Source organism: Colobus angolensis, unplaced genomic scaffold, assembly GCF_000951035.1.
Source record: "Colobus angolensis palliatus isolate OR3802 unplaced genomic scaffold, Cang.pa_1.0 Scaffold332, whole genome shotgun sequence".
NCBI lineage: Eukaryota > Metazoa > Chordata > Mammalia > Primates > Cercopithecidae > Colobus > Colobus angolensis.
This window is the reverse complement of record NW_012116622.1, coordinates 3,455,788-3,474,789: the sequence shown is the minus strand read 5'-3', so window position 1 is coordinate 3,474,789 and position 19,002 is coordinate 3,455,788. Positions and strand designations below refer to the sequence as shown.

Here is a 19,002-nt window from a genome sequence, read left to right as displayed (position 1 = left end):
AAGAATATACCTTCCGATAAGTCTATTTGGAAGGGCAGGAGAGAAATACAGAAGAAGGAAGATTTTTGGTTTTGGTCTTTAGAGCTGGAAGGGATTTGCCCATGGAGAGGGGGAGGTTAGAGAATCGGAAAGGGCGATAGTTACATTAGCAAGAGCCCAGAGGAATCAGAGGGCAGAAGATCGGGGTAGAATGGTGGCACTAACCCTGTGTAGGGAAAGAATGTATCTTCCCATCCAGTGGCCTATGAACCCCAGGGCCTTGTCTTCTGTCTTGACCTCTCTCAAAAGAAACCAAACTGTTAGCCTCTTTCCTAATATTTCTGATGAGCCAACCACAGGATCCTGGTAGGCAGGGTATTGACTTAGGTAGAGTTCTGAATTTGAAGTTGGAAGAAAGCTTTGATTTCTTGTTTTTTTGCTTGACTTCCTGACTGTGTTATCCTTTCTGAGCAGCAATGTCCTCATCTTTAAAATGAAAAAAATGCACTCCACGTAATAAAGTAGGACAATATATGAAAACACTTTAAAAAGGGACTCGCGATTAGGTAGCTTTTTTGAGGTGTTTTTTCTTTGTGTGTCCCTCTGCTCTTAGGATCTGGCAATATTCCAGTGACCAGGAGACCTGGCAGTTGCCAACAATGTTCTCTGCAACTGCTGGCTTCTAATGAGGCAGCTCACACAGAATTTGCTGTCTTGAACTTAAAAATAACAGAAACAGAAACAAGTGCATCCACAGAGAGATAGACTATCACCAGAGGCTTGGTATTGTGATTAACAGTAGAATGTAAGCCAACGGAAGCCAGCTGGCAATCACTGAAACTCGACCATTTGGTTCAGTAGCTCACAATGAGTTTGTTATTGAGAATTGTTTATAATAATCAAATTTTCCACTAGGTGACAGCAAAGCCCATATGATCTAAATCATCGTTCCTTTTGAATAGTGTTTGAGAATCTTCCAAAAGCAGCGGATCCTGCCGTTCTGCAGAGAGTAATTATTGCTAAAATTATGACATATGGCCTTGAGATATTGTCATTACTCTTCTGAGATAAATAACTCCAGTTTTAAAAAAAACAATTTTAGTTTTTGACATTCTAAGTCACTTGAATTTATAGAAACAACTACAACAATAATTTAAAAAGCTGACATGTGTTAAGCATTTGCTGTGTGCCAGGTACTCTCATAAATGTGCATGGCTCTTGATACTACCCAACTTCTCAGAGGTTTCACAGGGATCACAAGTCCCTTCTTTTAATAAAGAACTAAATCTTTCCTGGGCCACTTCTGTAACCATAACACTAACTACATAAATACACGCTTGTGGCTGAACTACCCTGCCCAGGAGAGGAGGAGTTTGGTTATGAATATTAATGGTTTAGTCAAGAGCCCTTTACAGGGTTTTATGAACAATTTTCAGTTATAGTTGGTATTTCTCAGAGCATTTATCTTTTTTAAAAATAACTTTTCCCCTCTTAGACCTATGCTAACCCTTCATTGGGTTCCCTGTTGGTGGCTCATTCTTCTTGAGACTGTGTTGAGTTTGGGGTAACCTATTGAAGTCTTTTTTTTTTAGGGGCTAAAGCTGAGGCCCCAGGCAGAGTGAGCTTGACTCATCATGGTACGAAGCCTTTAACCATCAGAAGGAAGGGGGAATTATGGGCCATGGCTGGTATTTGACTCTGTCCCCTGGCCCCTGGCTCCTGAATGCTTGCCTTGGTTCTAAGCAGAGAAAGGACTGAGAAGTAAAATGGCAGGGCTGTTTCTGGAACACACTAATCCACAGGCAGCCCTGCTTAGTGTGTTTTCTTCAATCAGAATATAACATAAAAACCAGGGAGCTACATAGCTGGCTCCTATACAGCTACCCATACTGCTTTTCTTTCCTTTTTAATTATTACTATCTCTGACAGAATGCTATAAATGCATGAGATGAAATTTCCAAGGGTGCAACAGAGCATACAGTTAAAAAGTAAGTTTTACTTCCCACACCTGTTCCCCATAGGAAACCACTGGTTCTCACAGTTACCAGTTTCCAATAACGTTCAGCCTCAGCAGCCTGGGGATTCCGTGCTTGGCAGGACAGTGGTAGGGATGCTGGATGCTGATAGGGGGAGGAGTTAGGAGTAGCTCAGATTGCAGAGTGAGTTAAGCACATGTGACACCTCCTGATGAGGCTCAGGGACTAGGGGCACATGGCGTGTGGGAAAATGAGCCAGGAAACTTTGGGAATTCATAACAAGATGGCCTTATTGGCACCCACAGGCTGGTGTGGCCTGGGGAAGTTGTGTACTATTATTATAGAAATATGTTCTCAGATGAAAGTTAAAAAATATAGATAAGTATATCTCACTAAGTATATATATTAAATATATATGTGTGTATATATACACATATATCTATGTTACAGTTTTTCCTGCAATATGGAGCCCAAGCCCCAGTCTCCAAGTCTCATAGCAACCCAAGCATCAGCAAACAATGCCTCCAGAAGATAGAAACTGACACTCCTAAGGTCACCAGCAATCTTATCCCACAATGTCAGCTGAGCCACGAGAGGGAGCAACCACTGCAGAGTGGCAGCTGGCCTAGGCAAGCCACGACCCAGTTCCTGACATTGGCCCCAGGTGCATTCACAAGTGTGAGCACATGTGCTGGTTGACCCAGGACCGCCTCAGTTTATACCTGGGATAATTGTTAAAAGGGTCCTTTTCCAATCTCAAGAACTGTCCCAAGTTTGTCAATGAAGTACATGATCTCTCTGAATACAGTTCCCCTGTGCATCATCTCCCACTGTGCCACTCCTTCAGGGTGCTGGACCAATTATGGACGTGTGAGTTAGGGGGGGTCAGCTGTCTACCATCTTTCAGACCCAAAGCTGCAACCATTTTTTTCCCCTAGGGCCTCTTCTGGGTCCAGCAGTCTCCTGTTTCTGGGACACAAAAGGGCCAATTCTACCTCCAGTTCAGGCAACAGAACTCCCCAGCTACCCTTTGGAGGACTGGATACCCTAAATGCTTATGCCTCTTTTTCTCAGTGAGCCCGATGCTCAGTAGTTCAAATGTAATTTACCACTGAGATATGTAATAAATATCTCAGGATATTTATTTCAGCCCCTCTCTAATCCCTAGCATGTCATTTTCATGAGAAAAAAAGGAAAATAAAATTCTTCTGTAATACTCAACTAGAAATTTCCAGGGGTTAATAATTTTGGAAGCATATTCTTCTGGATATGTATGTAAAGTCTTTTATTGGTTCTAGCTGTTTTTCATCGGATTTTTTTAGTTTTTCTGGGTAGGCAATCATGATTTGCAAGTAATAATTATACTGACACCCAATATTTATTTATTTAACATTTTGAAAATTTTTATTTAGAGACTAAAACTTCTAGGATGTAATTGAATAACGATGATAGCAAGCATGTCTTCTTGCCGACTTTAATAGAATGCTTCTAGTATTTCACCCTTAAAATGATGTGATTTAAGGTTGGACTTTGTGTGAAGGGAGTATTCTCATAAGCTTACCAAAATAATTACCTTGGTTGTAACTTATAGAATAAATTGTCAGTATCTTGACAATTTCATCTTGACAAAGATCAAGATATTTGCTTTTGTCCAGATAAATGGCAATGGAACTATACCTTTGCTTTACTCAGATATCCAACTGTTGCAGCTCTTTCTCTTTTTACCTACAATCAAATATTAAATCCATAAATCATTAGATGCCTGGGTTTAAGTCTAGCGGTGGGAGTTTGCTAACTATTCTGAATTTCACTTTCTTTATCTGAAAATTAGAATTAAAAATACTGACTTCACAGAGTTGCTGCATTAACTTATTGCCTAGAATGTAGCAAGCATTCAATAAATTTATTATTATAGCTGTTATATAATATATATTTCACTCTCTGATCCTATTGGAGATATAGATATTCAATATAATATCTATTAAATATATCACATATAATAATAAGAGAGTGAAAATCTCCTTAGAAAAGACTTTTCAGTTAATGACAGTGGTGATTCTAGGATTATCTTAAGTTCACTGTGGTCTTTTCTTTAGAGGTGGTAGGATACCCAACTGCTCCAGCTTGTTCTGGATAGGTGAGTGTCCCAGGATGAAGGACTTTTGGTGCTAAAACCGGAGAAGTCCTGGGTAAACTGGGACAAGTTGGTCACCTAGATCATGGTAATATTTGACTCCTTTCCTGTTTTCATCTGATCAGGCAGTCTCCTCCAGAAGACAAAAATAGCATTCAAAGAAAATTAGTAAAGTCCTCCTGATGAACAGATATCACCATCATCATTTTAGTAATAATAATAATACTAATAATAATACTGTAATAATAAGCCACATTTAGAAGGAAACTAAATATCTCTTTCTAAGGAAATTTCTAGCAAACCAAGACAAACACTACTGGGATGATTTTCACAGAAGATGTACTCTTTGAGAGAGCACTAAGAAAGTAGCTATTCCAATGGGGCAGGAGGTAGAAAAGAGAAACTGGGGTACTTGGCATAGTTCAGATACTACAGATCTGGTGCTCCTGATCTACAGAAGGAAGTGTGGATATAGACCCACATTGAGAGTGAGAGTAACAGGAAGAGGTGCAAGAGTGAGGTGAATAATTCCCCTCTAGAAAGTTTGGGGCAAGCCTGGAGGGGATACTGGTTTTGTGGGCTCTTGCCAGGATAGTTGCTACCCACCTGTGCTCTGGCCTGAATCTCGCTGAGTCATCACCCAGAATGCTGTGATGGTGGGAGTAATTATAGCCCAGGAGGACATGGAAGCATCAAGTAATTACAGTCAAGGAGGACACACCCCGGGCTATGGTGCTGCTGTGCACAGAGCATGAGGCAAGGTTCGGGCAGGTGTGGGAAAAAGGTATAGATGCTTCAAAGTATTATTAAAAATGTGTGGATCCCCATGAAGCTCTGCTATACTCAAGTTTACCAGGATATTTGGGTAGGAATGGGGCTGAAGAACCTCACCGTTTATAAAATCTAGACTGCTAATAAAAGAAGTAAAGCTTTGAAAGCTCCGGCACCTGCTCATGGTCATCACTAATCAGCTTTACCTGGCATACACATGAAATGAAACATCAGTCAGCCTGTAAATTTAAGCAAGCTGTGTTAGACTGTACACTTGTCTAAGTATCGCTTACTTCATGGCATGAATAAATGGATCTGTGAAATGCACTGAAAAAGAAAAAAGATCAAGATCAGGAGTACAGTGGGAAATAGAGGTCATTGCTGGATAAACTCAAAAGATGTAGTACACAGGCCAGAGACAGGGCTGAGACACTGGGCGTTTATTCTTGCTAGATGCTGGACAATTATTGTGGCTTCAATGAGATAATGCACATAGATGCAGAGTTCTTACATGGCACATAGTTAAAGCTTACTATCACCTATTTTTAGTTTTTGCACCTCTGAAAGCTAATCAACTAATTTCCCCTAGTATAGAAGCAGATGAACAAAAGTCAAATATTGAATTTTTTTACCGGGAATAAAAGTTGTACAAGTTGTGTTTGTTCCACCAACAATTTCCTTTGATCCAAATGGCCAGTATAGAAAGATCAATGTTCTTCTACAGTGGCTAGAGTACAAACAATGATGTCAAGGGCACATATACTAGGAAGAGACCACAAATGACCTCTCACAGGCCTCCCAAGGTAGCATCATGACCTGAAATTACCCATGCAGGCCAGGAACTGTAATTTTATTCAGTCACAGAAAGAAACACTTATCTCAGGTGTTAGTTCTGCACAATCATCAAACTTACAAGAGTGAATACAAACCAGTGTATCTTTTATTTGTAGTTTTAAATTTTTATTACTTTTATTTTTCAATAATTTAATACAATCAATCAATAAAAGAGGACCATGTATGGGCCAGTGGTGACAGTGTGTTACTAAACACAGATACTGGATAGGCAATTAGCAGTGTCTGCTCCAACCATGGCATCAGTTTATTAATTTTCAATAATAAATTACTATAAGAATTCTGGAGTCCTTATGATCAGTGCCAAGTGCCATGAAAAGTCCAATCAAAATCAGAAACCATTTAATTTATTCCTTCAGAAGAAATTACTGCATAGGTCTATTTGACAAAAACAATCTTCCTTAAGATATTAGCTTAACCTTAATCAAGAAGGTTGTCCTGAATGCAGAATACAAGCTAAGAAAGTTGACTGTTTAATGGCTTCAGGGAAGAAAGTTTCTGGCCCACAGAACTGGAAATACCAGCCAGGTCACAGCCTCTCTAGGACAGTGCTAAGATGGAAATTACTAACATTTGCTTCAGTAACTTTTCCTGCTTTTTCTATCCCCAAGTCACAAAATCACTTTTTAATGTATGCATTCTTTGCTTAGTCAAGTTAATATATCTACCTCAGTTATAGAAAACTTTTGCAAGCCCACAGGCCAGTTTTTCCTCTCTAAAGAGTTTTTTTGAATCCTTGCTTCGATTTGTAGCCCGTTTATTTCACTTTTTCTCCTTGTGCTAGCATCTCAAGTTATTCTGGTCACTTTACTGACACACCTATATACAGAGAGCAACTATCCAATCTCCCTGCTTTTTGACATTTGTCTTATCTTGTTTATAATATATAGGTAATTCCATGAAGTTTCTCAGGATCCCTTCTATTCAGTATGTTGTTGACTGAAATCTTTGGTCATCACCTTGGTCTCTGTGCCATTAATTGCCTCCTTTATTTCTTATATGTTAATTTATTATTCCACTGGATCCAGCTTCAGTCTACAAATGTAGTTAAGTCTCCACTGCCCCGAAAACCCTACCCTCAAGTCTGCAACTCTCAGGCTACTTTCCTTTCATGGTCGAGGAACTGGAAACAGCATTGTCATGCATCATTGCCCTCTTCCATGTATCAACACCTTGCAAACTGGCTCCTACAAGTTCCATACTCCAGTGGAACTTGCTTCTTGGAGTAGTACTTTCAGTGATCTCTTCTCCCTGGGGTCTAGTGCTAGACCCCAAAAAGGGGTGAATGCCGGGCTTTGCTGACATTGCTCCCTGGCCATAGTTAAAAGAGAGACACACACTCAAGCTAGGTTACTTCTCTCTCCTGGGATTTGGAGCATGAACTGGAGAGGTGCAGAATTTTCTGGAGCAGAGCTGTATTAGTGGCTGCACCACCCTGGGAGAGGGGTCACAGATTCTTAGGAGGCCCCCAGAGCTGCCCTGGTTTCTATCCTTCCCGAACCTTGGTTGTTCATCTCCTCTGCTAACTCTCTGTGAGTTTTCCCAGAATCCTCCTTTAGGTGCTGGCCTTAAATTCCCTTTTTTCTTTCTGTCTAAGCTAGTGACAGTTAGCTTCTATCCTTTACAACCTAATTAACTGGTTAATTCTTAACCAGTTAATTCTCTTACCCTTTTTAACAATTCAGAAGCATTGAACACTGAAGAATCCCCTTCCCTGCTGAAATTGTTTTTCTGTGTCTTTGCTGCCTTTGCATTCTTGTGGCTCCTTGTCCTGCAGCATTTCCTCAGGCCCCACTGTCACTCCTCTTCTTTCCCTTACCCTTGAATTAAAGGCTTCCTAAAATGTTTTTAAAATTTTTTTGTTTTGCTTTGAGACATTCTCACTCTGTCACCCAGGCTGGAGTGCAGTGGCATGATCTTGGCTCACCGCAGGCTCCACCTCCTGGTTTCAAGTGGTTCTCCTGTCTCAGCCTTCTGAGTAGCTGGGATTACAGGTGCATGCCACCACGCCCAGCTAATTTTTATATTTTTTAGTAGAGACAGGGTTTCACCATGTTGGCCAGGCTGGCATTGAACTCCTGATCTCAGGTGATCCACCCGCCTCGGCCTCCCAAAGTGCTAGAATCACAGGCATGAGCCATCGCCCGGCCCTTCCTAAAATATTATTTATGAGAATCCTTTTTACATTCTCACTTATTCAAATCAACAAAACAAAATTTGAATGAGCCAGATACTCCACCTCATTTCAGAATATTTTGAAGAGATAGTCTACAGAACATGACTATATATATGGTCATATTCTATTGGCACAGTCAAGCAACAAGACATCCAAGTTCTAGATATACATTTCTGATTATCTACATGTATATTTGTGATTCAACTCACCTAAGATCACCTATTACCATCTGAAATTTAGTATGCTTAAAACTATACTCATTATTTCTGCCCTCAAATATGATCCTTTTTCTATCTTTCCAATCTCAATCCAGAACAGTACCATCCTTCCATCATAAGCTTAAATATCAGAGTCATCTCTTATTCCCTCTTCCCATCTGGTAAATGCACAGGCCCTGTTGATTCTGACCCTGATACACATTCACCTCAGCAGAACATGCCCACAGGCACCCCCCATCAAGTCTCCTTACATTTCACTTCCTGTTGCAGGGGTTTACTAACTCCGTGCCCAGCTCTCTGGCTGTGCCCTACGCAGTCATCCTCCAAATGGCTGCTTAAGTCTTTTAAAACTCAGATTTAATTGTGACAGTTCCCAGAAGAGAAGCCTTTCAGTGGTTCTCCAAGTGATGTTCATAAAAATTGCCGAGGAGTTCTGAAAAAGTGAAGATTCTTGGGCTGCAAATAAGAATTCCTCAGTCAGTTTCCAGAAATAAGGTATGAGTATTTTGAGAACCTCATCCCCCCACCCCCACCCAGGGATTTTGATATAGACCTACAGTTAAGTGTCATTGCTTTAATGGAACCTCAATGCCTACTGAACAGATCTCAAATTTCTCACTGTGATATTTAGGGCACCAACTTCTGCTTCAAGCCTTGTCTCCTTTAATTCCTTACATATTCCAAAGTCTGACAAATAGTGATGACAGTAGTTACTATTTCCTGAATGCCTCCTGACATCATGCCTTTCATTGGTCTGCTCTTGCCACTTGGAAAATCCTTTCTTCTCCATTTCTATTTCTCTCAATTACACCCTCCTTCAAGGTCAAGTTTGACTAATTTAGAGTAAAATACATTTACAGTATTTAGAGTAGTTATGGGGTCATACTAAGCCCTCTATAATAGCAGTTAATATTGTTATGATAATGATGATGATAAATAATACCTTATACCTCCATGAAGTCCTTACCACCCACTAAATCAGAGCTAGTCTTTCCCTCCTTTGTGTTTCCATTGCACTTTGTTTCTAGTCCTTTTAGGGTATCTGCTAGATTCTGTTTTGCTTTTTGTACCCGTCTTACCTGTCCTGGTGAAGTGCAACCTTGTTAGTGAACTCTATCTTGGTCAGGTACTATATCATGTTCAAAACACAGCAGTTGCTCAATACATTTTCACACTTTTAAACTGAGTTCTAAACGATCTTTGTGAACTGTCACCCCCGCCAGAAACAGATGTTCAGCGGGATTCCCTGCCTGTTTGTCCAGCATGTTTTGTCTCTGAGCTGAGCAGGGGAGAAACCTGACTCGGAGCCCTTTAAATTAAACATGTATTTAAGTGGCAAAAGAATTTTTAATTAGAGCCTGGGCAAAGGAAACATTAACATTTGTTGAGTGAATACTCTGCCAGGACGCTGTAGTGTGTTTGCTCTTGGAACAGCTGTGTAGCAGGAAGCTGCTTCTAACGTATTCTGTATTCTTTCCTCCCATTGTTTGCTTAAGGTAACATTTATGTCTGATATTTGCTTAATGTGTCTCTCAAGTCATTTCTGAGCATTGTAAAGAGGAAACGGTTCACTGGGTGGCAATGCCAGGCACTCAACACTGAGTAACTGATGTGTTAGTGGTGCTCTTTGAAAAGTATGATGTACTGCGAAGTGTCACACTATCTGGATAATTTGCTGTTACCATCAGCCAGGTGGCTGTTTAAATGGTTTTAGATTGAGAATGAGTTTCCAATAATTTTAGGCCTTCCCCAAATCCATACTCCTAGGAGAAGTGGGGATTTTTGGCCCATGGCTTGATGTCCCTGTGAACAGTAGCAGAAATGTAGATCTGTTTTATGAGATAAGGGACTAAAGCGATTCTCTGAGCCCATGCTTCCACGTTGAATGGTAGTTAGGACTATAACACGGGTGACTATATAACTTATTGTTAAAACAGTGGAAGCTCAGCACAACAGAATCCACTGGGACTATCCCAGGCGAATTGGTACCTCAGCTGCCAGAGCACAGATCACTTCCATGCTGGGCATGGAGTCAGTGACATCTGCTTCTTTCAACTCCAGATAAAGTGCTAAAAGAGAGGGTGTGAACCCTGAGAGTAAGTATAAAGATCCTCTGGATGTGCAGGATTCATCCTGAAGTGACTGAACAAAGCTAAGGGGTGAATTTGATAAATCTCTGCACTGCAGCCTAATGAAAGAGCAGGCTTCTTAGTTGAAAGAGCGAATCATGCATTGGGGGCTTCTGAGGAAAGTTAGGCTTCTCCTCTAAATTCCGCAGTGTGATGAGGGGCAGGAATGGACTTTGCCTGAACACAGAGACTGATGCCTGAACTTAAGAGTCTCATTGATTGCATCCAGTGTTTTCTGGACTGTCCAGCGAAGCCCTCTCCAAGTCCTACCTTACCTTCAAGGCTCACTAAGCGATGAATGTCTCTCTCGGTATTCTCACTGTCCTCCAATCCCATTGCTTTCTCCTTCCTTAGAAGTGATACACCCTCTCTACTACCGAAGTTGTGACTTACATTTATACAGCCCTGCTGAAAATCATTACCAACCTAGCTCAAAGGAATCTTTACTTATTCTGAATCCCTCTAGCACTGAGTTGTTTAGTCCACTTTGCCCTTGTGATACATAGCCTTGCATTGTTAGTTGTTCTTTTCACCTGAACTGTTTTGTCTTCTCAAATTGATTGAGAATATAAGTCATATATTATTGTTCTTTCTTCATCCACATTACTCAATTATCAATGAATATTTATTGATTGATTTTGAAAACCTAATTTTGTATGTTGAAACATCTTGGTTTTGTTCTGAATAGAAGAGTTATTTATGTTACCAAAATGTACCTGGACTTTCCCTTTATTTCTGACCATATCATCAAAAAAAGAAAAAATCCTCCAAATCTGGAACTTACATCAGACTTCTTGGAGGAATGGGGAGATGAGTTAATATTTTAACTCACAAGGGTGATGCTAGAAGCCTAAAGTATACAGCAGAAGTGGTAGGATGAATAGAATTGTTAAAATCCACAGAGGGGCCGGGCGCAGTGGATTGTGCCTGTAATCCCAGCACTTTGGGAGGCCAAGGAGGGCGGATCATGAGGTAAAGAGTTCAAAGCCTGGCCAACATGGTGAAGCCTCGTCTCTACTAAGAATACAAAAATTAGCCAGCTGTGGTGGTGCGTGCCTGTAATCTCAGCTACTCAGGAGGCTGAAGCAGGAGAATCACTTGAACCCGGGAAGTGGAGGTTGCAGTGAGCTGAGATCACGCCACTGCACTCCAGCCTAGGCAACTCTGTCTCAGGGAAAAAAAAAAAATCACCAGATTGGAATTGGGATCCTGGGTTTGGTTCTTGTGACTACTAAGTCTTAGAATTTACTTCTTCTCTGAACCTCAGTTTGTTCATTTGTAAAATATTGATCATAATATGTATTTCTGTAGGTTTATTGTGAAGATTAAATGAGATAACGTATAAGAAAACACTAAGAATGATGCCTAGAACAGTGTATGTTAAATAATTCTCAGTCTGAATGAGTCACTGATGTTGTTTTAGAGTATGCCAAATCCTGTAATTCTGGGTATTTTGGTTTCCTTAAAGAGCCACATTTGAAAGATCACCAATGGAGATAAGGTCAAACTTGTTAGATGGTAAATAGTCTCTTGACATAAGGAATGGAACCCAAAGACCTAAATAGAGGATGGATTAGTACCCATTTATAATACACAAAATGAACTGTTCCTTGGTCAATTTCTCACTTCTTTGACTTAATACAATGGCCTACTATTAAGTAATCAATCATTGATCTAATTTATTGTACAATGAATGCAGTCTATTGAGAAAGTCAGATCAAAATGCTTAGCTGTTTTATGAGGGAAAAATCAGATGAGGAACAATTGTGTGTTGTTATCACAAAAAATCAAAATTAATAGGAACAGTAGCCTATAAATGAAGCATAATGTGATTGGCTACCAGCCTGGTCTTAAAGAAAATGGGTTGGTAACATTTTCTTAAATGGTACCTTTTTCCAAGGACCTCTTATCTTAAAATCTTCTGAGGGCGTGGGCTAGAATGCAGTCCTCCAACTGGAACTTCTCCTTTTTCCTGACTGGAAGCTTTCTAACTTCCATGCCGCTTCTTTTTATTACCAAAAAGCACATATATGGTGGTGTTTATTTTCTCTGATCAGTTTTATGGGGAATCTATATCTCTTAAGCAGATTTCCCAAATGGGTATGGAACTATTCTTTCCCAATGTGATTGGTATTGTCAACAAGGTTATTAAATTGTGAGCAAGCTCCTTGAATAATCATGAAAAGTGTCCCAGGTAGCAGGAATTCCAGGATTCCTCATGCATAACATGCATCTCAGGTGACCTACTTACCACAAGTAAGTCTTTCACACACTCCTTTTGAACTGTGATGAAAGTAAGCTATACAAAAGCTGACAGGTACAGACTGTCAAATTAAATCTCAAACTAGACCTTGATGTTAAAATCTTGAAATAGACAGGACTTATCGAGTTAAATTTACATGTGAGGATCATGAGTCCTTAGCATCCAGAGAAAACCTAGACTTTTGTACTTGGCATGATAATAGTTTTATTTGAAGACAACACAAGTAAAACAATTTCCTTGTAAATTAATGTCTAACCAATACATAATGCTTAGAATGGAAAGAAGCAAATTTTGTAAAGCACCCTTTTTCTTTTGAGTCTTTGGGAGTACACTTGAGATTCATTATAATATAAGCTTTAAAGCCTTTTACCTGTCATGTTAAATACCAAAAGGAATAACTTGCATGTGGGAAAATAAAAGTGTCCTTTCCAGCACTTGCTGTAAGTCACTTTTTTTTTTTTTTTTTTGAGATGGAGTCTCGCTCTGTCACTCAGGCTGGAGTGCAGTGGCATGATCTCAGCTCACTGAAACCTCCATGTCCCAGGTTCAAGCGATTCTCCTGCCTCAGCCTCCTGAGTAGCTGGGACTACAGGTGCATGCTACTATGGCTAATTTTTTGTATTTTTGGTAGAGACGGGGTTTCACCGTGTTAGCCAGGATGCCTCAGCCTCCCAAAGTGCTGAGATTATAGGCGTAAGCCATTGTACCTAGCCAGTCACTTTTTTATTGTCCTTCAAAAAGTAGTATTTTCAGAAGACAATGCTTAATATGTTGGTTGTGGCATTTGTGTTGGAGTTAACTGCCATCAGTGAAGCTCAGTTAGCTGATTTCAGGCTGATCTTCTGAATCTTTCATTAGCTATATGAGAATGGATAGACAGAAATGTACAATGTTGTAATGACTAAATCACACCACTGACCAATGGTCAGAACTGTGAGTGGCTCTCATAACCTGGCAGCTTAGGTGCTTAGGTTCTCAAGAAGCCATGAGGCAATAAAGTAGATAATAGCATATGTCCTAAAGTTGCAATTAGATTTGGTTTTCATCTGTGAAATTTTGGGCAAGTCTCTGAGTCTAAGCTTGTCTTTTCTTTCTTTCCATTTCTAATTTTATTGAGGCATAATTGATGAAATTGTATATATTTTTAGTGTCCAATATGATCTTTTGTTATATACATACATTGTGAAATGATGACCAATATTAAGCTAATGAACATATCCCTCACCTTGCATAGTTATCTTTATTGAGTAGAGAGTGTGTGGAGAGAACATTTAAGATCAACTCTCAGCAAATTTCAAGTATAAACTCCAGAATTATTAACTGCAGTCATCATGCTGCATAACTGAGACTTTGTACTCTTTCACCAATATCTCCCTATATCCTCCACCCCCAGCTCTTAGCAACTACCATTCTACTCTCTGCATCTATGAGCTCAACTTCTTAAGATCCCAACATAAGTAAGATGATGCAGTATTTGTCTTCTATGCCTGGCTTATTTCACTTAGCAAAGTGGCCTCTAGGTTCATTCATATTGTTAGAAATGACGAGATTTCATTCTTTTTTAACACTGAATAAAATTCCATTGTGTGTACATATACGTATTATATACCATGTTTTCTTTATCCATTTATCCACCAATGGACACATCTTATTATTTTGAATACTGCTGCAAGGAACATGAGATTGCAGCTATTTCTTCTATATACTGATATCATTTCTTTTGGATATATGCCCAACAGTGGGGCTGCAGCATCATGTGCTAGTTCTATTTTTAATTTTAATTTTTAATATCTTAGTTCCATTGATGTTTTCTGTTGTTTTTTCAGCTTCTATTTCATTTATTTTTCCTCTGATCTTTGCTATTTCCTTCTTTCTACTGAATTTAGGCTTTGTTCTTTTTCTATTTCCTTGAGGTATAAAGTTAGGTTGTTTATTTGAGATCTTTCTTTTCCTTATTCTAGGCATTTATTGTTATAAACCTCACTCTTAGAACTGCTTCTGGTGTGTCCAATAAATTTTGGTATGCTGTGTTTCCATTTTTGTTTGTTTCAAGATATCTTAAAATTTCCATTTAGATTTTTTGACCCTTTGGTTGTTCAGGAGCATGTTGTTTAATTTTTACATAATTATGAATTTTCCAATTTTTCCTCCTGTTACTGATTTCTAGTTTCATACCATTTGTGGTCAGAAGAGATACTTGATATGATTTCAAATTCTTGAATGTGTTAAGACTTGGTTTGTGGCCTGGCGTATAATCTATCCTGGAGAGTATCTCACTTGCACTTGAGAAAAATGTGTATTCTGCTGCCGTTGGGAGAAATGTTTTGTATATGTCTGTTAGGCCCATTTGGTCTAAGTTATAGTTTAAGTCCAGTATTTCCTTATATTTCTATTTGGTTACCTGTCCATTGTAAAATGTAGGATATTGAAGTCCCATGCTGTTATTGCATTGCTATCTCTCCCTTTGGATCTATTAATATGTACTTTACACATTTAGGTGCTCTGATATCAGGTGCATATGTGTTTAAAATTATAATATTATTTTGATGAAATGACCCCTTTATCATTATGCAATAACCTTATTTGTCTCTGTTTTACAGTTTTTGACTTAAAGTCTATTTTGTCTGCTATAAGTATAGTTATCCCTACTTTCTTTTGGTTTCCATTTGCATGAAATATCATTTTCCATCACTTCACTTTCAGTATGTGTGTGTCCTTAAAGGTGAAGTGAGTCTTTTGTGGGCAGCATATAGTTTGGTCTTGTTTTTCATCCATTCAGCTGCTCTTTGTCTTTTGATTGAAGAATTTAATCAATTTATACTCAAGGTAATTATTGATAAGTAAAGACTTAACTATTGCCATTTTTTTACTTGTTTTCTGGCTGTTTTGTAGATCTTTTGTCCCTTTCTTCTCTTACTGTCTTTCTTTGTAATTTGGTTATTTTCTATAATGGTGTGCTTTGATTCCGTTCTCTTTATCTTTTGTGTATCAACTATAGGTTTCTGTCTTATGGTTACTATGAGGTTTGCATAAAACACCTTATAGTTATAACAGTCTATTTTAAGCTGATAATAATTTCAATTACATGCAAAAACTCTACATGTCTATTCCCTATCCACCTTTTCTGCTTCTGATGCCACAAATTGGCATCTTTTTACATTGTATATCTGTTAACTAATTATTGTAGTGATAATTATTTTATTATTGTCTTTTAACCTTTATACTAGAGTTATAAATGATTTATATACCACTATTACAGTATCAGAGTATTCTGGATTTGACAATGTACTCACTTTAACCAGTGAATTTTATACTTTTACATGTTTTCATGTTACTAATTAGCATCTAGAAAAAACTTGTATTTTTTCTTTCTAGGTTGGTCTTGAGGTCTTTTGTGAGAGTGGCTATAAACTCTAGCCCTGCCCTGAGGGTCCAGGGGATTTGGTTATAGATGCTAACAGTGTATCTTTCATGTGATACTTCTTTATTCTGGTGGATGACCTAATGCTTAAGTGTCCTACCTGTGATCATGTGTCTGTCTCCTAGGAAACTTTTTTATACTGGCAGACATCCTTATGGCTCTTGTGACCTGTGTCCTGTTTATTTCTACCAAGACAGTCACTCTCTAGGAAAGCCCTGAACAGAAAAGAATTTATGCTTCAAGTGCACCAATCAAGTAAGACACAGAGGAGGCAATTCCACAAAACTCATGAAATGACAGAAGCAGTGTATTACTTACAAATCGAGGCCAACAGGAAGGAGAGGGCTGTTGAGGAAATTCTCACTCAAGCAGTGAGTGGGGAGCAAAAGAAAGAGAAGGAACTATGGGCCTAAGCCTTTACCAGGGTGCAGGGCACTACCCAACCAGGTTTTCCATGAGGAGCTCTAATTGTTGAATTTAGAGCAAGTAGGTAAGTGTTCCATGGAGTCATGCTGTGACTGACAGGTGGTCACTGCAGCATACGTGAGCAGTTCCTGTGGGGTGGGAGGGTCAGGTAAGTTGTATCTATTAATAGCTGTTCCATATGAAAGTGGTCACTAAGAGGCAATTGCATAAGACAGATAACTGGATCAACCACATTGAGGAACTATGAGAAGGCAGAGAACTGAACACTATGTGTTAAGGGTGACTAAGCCCTGCTTCTGGTATAAGAAACTTCAACTTATATTTAAAATGGATGCTGAGGAAATATAAAATTATAATTCACTACAGTGTCTTTATATTTCAGGATAAAGAACTCCCTTTAGCCTTTCTTGTAAGGTAGGTCTAGTGGTGATAAACTCCCATAGCTTTTGTTTGTCTGGGAAAATCCTTCTCTCTCCATTGTTGAAGGACAACCTTGCCAGGTACAATATTCTTGGTTGGCAGTTTGTTTTTTTTTTTTTCTTTCAGCACTCTGAATATATCACCACTCTCTTTCACAGCTTACAAGGTTTCTGCTAAGAAATCCACTGATAGTCATGTGAGTGTTCCTTTTTATGTGACAAGTTTTTTTCCTCTTGTTGCTTACAAAATTCTCTGTGTTTGATTTTTGACAATTTGATTATAATGTGGCTTGCTTAAGACCTCTTTCTGGTCAACCTATTTGGAGTTCTTTGGGCTTCGTGGATTTGGACATCCACTTCCCTTTCCAGAATTGTTAAGTTTTCTGTCATTTATTTAAATAAGTTTTCTGTTCCTTTCTCTTTTTCTGTTCCTTCTGGAATGCCCATAATGCATATATTAGTTCACTTGATGGTGTCCCAATAAGTCCTGTAGGCTTTCTTCACTCTTTGTTACTCTTTTTGTTGTTTATTATTCTTTCTCTGGCTGGGCTATTTCAAATGACCTGTCTTTGAGCTCACCGAGCCTTTTTTCTGCTTAATTGAATCTGCTATTAAAGCTCTCTATTGAATATTTCAGTTCAGTCATTGTGTTCTTCAGCTCCAGAATTCCTGGTTGGTTCCTCTGTTTGGTTCATTTTTATGGTTTCTAGTTCTTTTTTGAACTTTAAATTTTGTTCACATGTCATCTTCCTGATGTCATTTAGTTGTTTATCTGTATTCACATATAGTTCACTGAACCTCTTTAAGATTATTATTTTGACTTCTTTTTCAGACAGTTAGTAGCTTTCCATTTCTTTAGGGTCAGTTACTGATACTTTATTTTGTTTTAATGGTAGTGTCATGCTTCCCTGATTATTCTTGATCCTTGTGGCCTTGTGTTGGTGTCTACACATTGGAAGACATAGGCACCTTCTCCAAACTTTACTGATTAACTTTGGCAGGGAAAGCCCTTCACCACTTAGTCTGTCTATAGATTATGTGTGAACTAACTGGCAGAATTGTTGATGGGCTGGCCTGGTGCCTAGGTCAGTGGGTCGGTGGGCCTGGGGTCTGGGTTCATTGGGAGGAGCCTGAATCCACAGAGGCTTCCCTGGCACTGGGATGGGCCTTGAGCCTGAATTTGCAGGGGCCAGCCTGTGATTGGGCTAGGCCTAGAGCCTGGGACTCTGGGGGCTGGGTCATGGGGGCAGGGCTGGCACTGGTGTCTGTGGAAAAGTTGGGTGCTCACTTCATTCTCCTTCCTCCATGCAGAGGGTATCTGTCTTCATGCTGTGCTGCTAGGGCTTGGGGGAAAAGGGATGAAAGCAATGTGAAATTATCTTTCCTACACTCTTTGTCTTTTTTTATTTCTGTGCTTTACCCAAGTGCTGTAGTTGCCCGTCTGGATTTATTGGTTCTTGTGAAGGTATTTTTGTGAGTGGACAGTTATTCAAACTGATGTTTCTGGAAAGGGACAAGTCCTGGAAGTTCCACAATCCTGCTCTCATGCTGATAAACCTAAACCTCAACTTTTTCAACTAAAAATGAAGTACTATTACACCTGCTTATATTATTGTTGTACAGGATAAATTAGGTAAAGTTGAAAAGCACTTAGCATGGGGCCTTACTCAATACAAATTACATTTTGTTGTTATATTTATTATTAATACTTTTGACAAAATTAATTAGACCATTGTGATATGAGGACTCCCACTTTTATTACTTTTTAGATATGACTAACAGAAGAAAAGAGAGCAAGCGAGAATCTAATTAACAGTACTAAACTGGACAAACATCACTCTGTTTATTCTACCTTGTTTTTTGCCCCCATTCCTGCCCCACTGCCGAAAGGCAGAAAAATAGAGCCTCCATGAATAATTTTTCCAGGATAACTTACAATGTGATGGCCCAGTCTTGGTGAGAGATGACAATGTGCTAGCAGCCCTTACTCCTAGCGCCTCCTCGGCCTCTGCGTTCTCTCTGGTGGTGTTTGAGGAGCCCTTCAGCCTGTGGCGGCACTGTGGGAGCCCCTCTCTGGGCTGGCTGAGGCCAAAGCCTCCTCCCTCTGCTTGCAGGGAGGTGTGGAGGGAGAGGCCCAGGCAGGAACCAGGGCTGCTTGCTGCATTGGCAGGCCACTGCGAGTTCCGGCAGGTGCGGGCTCAGCAGGTCCTGCACACAGAGCGGCCAGCAGGCACCACA

The 19,002-nt window shown here is 39.5% G+C and overlaps 1 protein-coding gene across 1 annotated transcript; it reads left to right on the top strand.

Moving 5' to 3' along the window:
- The first annotated feature begins 4,879 nt into the window (after positions 1-4,879).
- Positions 4,880-5,056, top strand: LOC105518932 (6.8 kDa mitochondrial proteolipid-like). Its single transcript, XM_011952093.1, is given in 1 exon segment — positions 4,880-5,056. A coding segment is annotated over 1 exon segment (177 nt).
- Positions 5,057-19,002: the final 13,946 nt, after the last annotated feature.